This window comes from Populus euphratica, unplaced genomic scaffold (assembly GCF_000495115.2).
Source record: "Populus euphratica unplaced genomic scaffold, PopEup_1.0 scaffold469.1, whole genome shotgun sequence".
In the NCBI taxonomy this organism is placed as follows: Eukaryota; Viridiplantae; Streptophyta; class Magnoliopsida; order Malpighiales; family Salicaceae; genus Populus; species Populus euphratica.
In genome coordinates this window covers 56,092-60,434 of record NW_011500347.1, presented here as the reverse complement: position 1 = coordinate 60,434, position 4,343 = coordinate 56,092, and the positions used below count along the sequence as shown (strand labels likewise).

At 34.1% G+C, this 4,343-nt stretch overlaps 1 protein-coding gene across 1 annotated transcript; it reads right to left on the bottom strand.

The window, feature by feature from the left end:
- Positions 1–2,811: 2,811 nt before the first annotated feature.
- Positions 2,812–4,139, bottom strand: LOC105113915 (protein YLS9-like). The gene has a single exon (XM_011010283.1). It carries the CDS (start codon positions 3,911–3,913, stop codon positions 3,062–3,064), a length of 852 nt encoding a protein of 283 aa, XP_011008585.1. The 5' UTR covers positions 3,914–4,139; the 3' UTR covers positions 2,812–3,061.
- Positions 4,140–4,343: the final 204 nt, after the last annotated feature.

Below are 4,343 nucleotides of genomic sequence, written 5' to 3'. Positions count from 1 at the left end.
TAATTGTCTAGGATAGCCTTCACGAAGACTCAATATTTGGAGAGATAAGCATGTAATACTTGATGATAAAGTGAAGTATTTTCTACTTCGTGTTTATTCTTAAAAGTTCATGCAATTATTGATCTCATCTCGCATCTATTTTTTTTTCAATGAGGAGCATGCAAGCAACATTCATAAAATAATTGATGATGGTAGCCACTTTTATAGATAAGGCTTATTGAGAAATACTCTTTATAGTATAAACGGCTCCTTCAAAGAGTTAAAGGATAAATATTCTTGTATTTACTTTGCACATCATTCTATTATGTTCTCTTAGATAATTGGAGTTGTCTCTTTGCACCTAGTGGTGCACATAATAAAGCTAACTATTATGTTTTCTATTTTAAGAATGGAAAAATGTGAAGTTGTTCATGTATACTAAAACAAGAGTAGACAAGAATTTTTTGTGATAGGTGTGAAATGGAAATGAACTAGCTAGAGCTATAAATAAAAACGTGAAACCTCAAACAAGATTGGGCTTCTTAGGGCTCTAATCTTAAATTGGTGAAGTTATTAAGTTTGACCACTAGTTCATAAGTTTTCCTATAAAATAAAAGGGTTATTTAATGTTGCCTGATAAACTAAGATATTTATCTATACCTTAGCTTATCTTGTGAAAGGAGGGAAATGATGAAGAATCATTATCTCGGGTTATATGGGCATTTAACTTTTTAGTTGCTGTGCCTTACCTATCATTGGTAAAAAGTTTTAAGAGTTAGACAAGTCAAAATATAACCATCGCCGAGAGAGTTTTGGCATGAAAGGATGGCTTTGTAGATGAAGAGAGTAGGTTGTATTGAAAAAAAAAAGAAAAAATTACTCATTATGTGATAAGGGTAGCAACTATTACAATTATGAAATAACATTGCAATTCTTGGAAACTTGATGAATTTTTTTAAGTAGTTTTATTCTCACTTGGAATTGAATTAAAAAAAAAAAGAAATATATGTTTTTTTTTTCATAAATATACAAGTTGAGGTGTGCTATATCAAGGAGAAATTTAATTTTAGTATGTCATTGTAAGAGTATCTCCAAGGCAAGATACTATCTTGAAGTGCCCAAATATTAATATGACATCTTGAATTACATAGATATAGCTTCTTTTTTTTCTTGTTTTATCTTGTACTTCTATTAAAAAAATAAAGAGTCATTTGAAGAACCAGTTGTGCTGGTGAGAGACAGGAAGTGTTTTACCTTTTCTTCAAAGAGTTTAAAGTCATTTTCTTTTTATATGGATTTACTTAATTTGTTTTTTTTTATTATCCTTATTTTGTTGGTTTTGATTTAAAAAAAATATATATAGGAATAACTTTTACGGGTGAGAGATATTTTTTTTTACTATTCCCATTAGAGATTCTAATTGAGAAAAAAAAGAGCTAAAAGAACAGTTTTTTTGGCTTTGGCTTCTCTTTTAGATGACTAAGAGGGGAAAAAAAAGCTCCATAGTTGCACGAAATTAATAGTTCCTTGAGTGCTTAACAATAGTGCAAGTTAAGTTCAATCTAAACTGAATGAAGACCTTATTCCTCCTTAATTAATTAATTAATTAATTATGTGTGTGTGTGTATCAAGCAATTTGTGCTCCACGTTTTGACTGTTTCTTTCACATGTTCTTCTCCTTCCTACTTGGGAAAGTGGCAACCGAACTCTTGGTTGAAACGCAGGGAAAAGACGGGTCAACTACGAGATATATGGAGTAGTACATGAAATAGGAGGAGTAGTAGAAGTGCCATGTACATCAAGGAAAATAAGCTGCATTGAATGAAGTGGACCTATATCTCACATCAAGCTAGGGAAGAAGAAACAATGAAATTTGCTCACAAGTTACCGTTAAAGAGTTAATGTCGCCTCGTCCTTGGATTGTCCTATGCAACTTCATTATTTCATGCCTTCGGATCTTTTCTAAATTTCACTTTGATTTCTACTCTACCTTTGCGATGGGTCAAAATATCACATTTATGATTTATGGACGAAAAGCTTGCAAAAACTCTAAAGCAATTTAAAGTGTTTTTGTTTTCTTAATATTGAATTTTTTTAATTTTTTAAAATCTATTTTTAACATTAAAATATCAAAATAAAAACAAAAAACATTAAAATTTTATAAAATTATTTCCCCACTACAAAAACAAATCAAAGTTTTCAAATAAAATAAATAAATAGAGATCGAGCTCCACAATTTCAATTTGCTTGCATAAATGGTTTAAAAGTGATTTTGCCATTAATTTCAGTGCTCTTGCATTAATCGAGACGTCCCCACATGATCCCAAATAAACGAATTCATCACATCAAAAAGAAAAGGTATTTAGAAAAGTAATAAAGATTTTTCTGTTTTTTATTTTTAAAATATATTAAAATAGTATTTTTATTATTTTTAAAATTTTATTTTTAACATTAAAATATCAAAACAAATTTAAAAACACAAAAAATATTATTTTAATTAAAAAAAAAAAACATTAAATGACATCAAACAGAATATTATTTTAATTAAAAAAAAACATTAAATGACATCAAACAGTTACTAAAAAATCCAAGCACCACTGGCCCATCCCTTCTTCCTTCCCTTGGTTGAAAGAAACACAAGCACCCGATTTTGCTCTTCTGGGATCTGCACCTCCAAACGTGGAGTGGTTCCAGGGGTTTAATGCCCAGAAATTATTGCTCAACAGGTGTTCACAAAACTGGTAAATCTCAATCATGAACATGGATGATTACTGTTGTGAGAGAATTAACAATTAATGCTAAAATACTAAGCAATCATCACCCAAGAAGACAGAAGATTAAGTTGAATCACCAAAATATGATCAATATTTTCCAAGAACTCTTAATTTCAACACCCTTTTCACTTTGATTCACCTACTCACATTTTCTATCTCTTTTTTTTTTTTCTCAATCCATAATTTGCACTTCCTTGCTTCTCAGAAAGTTTACAAACCACAAAAAAAAAATATAAAACCAGAAAGAAAATGGAAAGGGGAAAACAAAAACAAAAACAAAGATAAGAAAAAAAGAGAAATGAAAAACATCAAAAGGTCCACCTCCAGATCTTGATTCTTAGATCAACCTTACACTTAGACTTGGTAGTAACAGCAACCGTTGGTGTTTTACCCTTCGGTATAGACCCTTTAATCCCATCACAAGTAACTCTAATTCCAACTTCCTTCGTCTTTAATCCACCCAGCTTCATTTTCACCCTTGTATCCATCTCAATCTTCAACATGACTGATCCATCTGCACTTTTCTTCTTCTTTAGATCCGATCTCAAAGAATTTAGTGCATCGACGTCAAGATCGTTCGACCCAGAAACCACAACGTTTCTAAAACTTGTCTGATTCTTTTTACTCATACTGAAAGCAGGCAAAGAACCATTCCCAAGAAACACACCATTGCCATCAGATAATGCCGAAACCGTGAAGGGTTCGTAGTCTAGTGAGATATGTGAATTGGGGTTCGCGGCGATGATAGTGAGGTTAAGAAGAGTGGAGAGGTGGGAAATGGAGGAGTCAGCAGAGGTGGTGAGATTAAGACGGTGGATGCGTAGGGAGGTGATGGTGAAGGTAGGGCGGTGAGGTCGGTAAAGGATGTAAAGAGCAGTACCAGCAATGGCAGCGAGGAGGAGGAGCAAGAGGACGGTAAGGATTGTCCAGAAACAGCAACAACAGCAGATGTTTCGGTCACTACGGCTACGATGGCGGCGGGTGTGGGGTTGTGGACGGTAAGGTAGGCGGGAAGTAGGGTTGTATAGGTGGGATTTGTTTCCTGTGGCGTTAGGTGGGTTGCTTGCGGTGGGGGGGGGGGGGGGGGGGGTGGTGGTGGTGTTCGCAGTGGCTGTGCCATTGGTTGCTGGTTTTGAAGAAGGGAAGACTTTCTCTGACATTTTCCCTCTTTTTTGGCCAAGTGTTTGCAAAAGAGAGCTGCGTTTGTCTGCGTGCGTGTGGTGTAAGGAGAGGGGGCATGTAAAGGGAAGAGAAGAGTGGGACAGTGCACCAACAAAGGAAGGGATGCTAACTGCAGACCAAAGTTGGAATGTTGCAAAGCAAAGCCTTTACTTCCTCTCTCTATTACTTACTGACTCTTAGTTTTTTTCTCGCTCTGGGACAGTTTACCTTTCTGTGGTCTTAATGGGACAACTTAACAAGCATGGTGTTTGCCTCTGCCTTGGTGCTTGACACGTGAAGTTGGGTGTGGTCTTGTGAATTTTTTTTTAATTATTAATATCTGAGTTAACTTGTGTGTATATTTTAAATAATTTTAATTTAATAAAATTTTAAAATTAATAATTAAATAAAAACCCAGGAGGAAAAACA

What these genes read in the sequence shown, in the direction of transcription:
- LOC105113915 (XM_011010283.1), bottom strand. Translation starts at nt 3,913, where the DNA reads ATGTCAGAGAAAGTCTTCCCTTCTTCAAAACCAGCAACCAATGGCACA.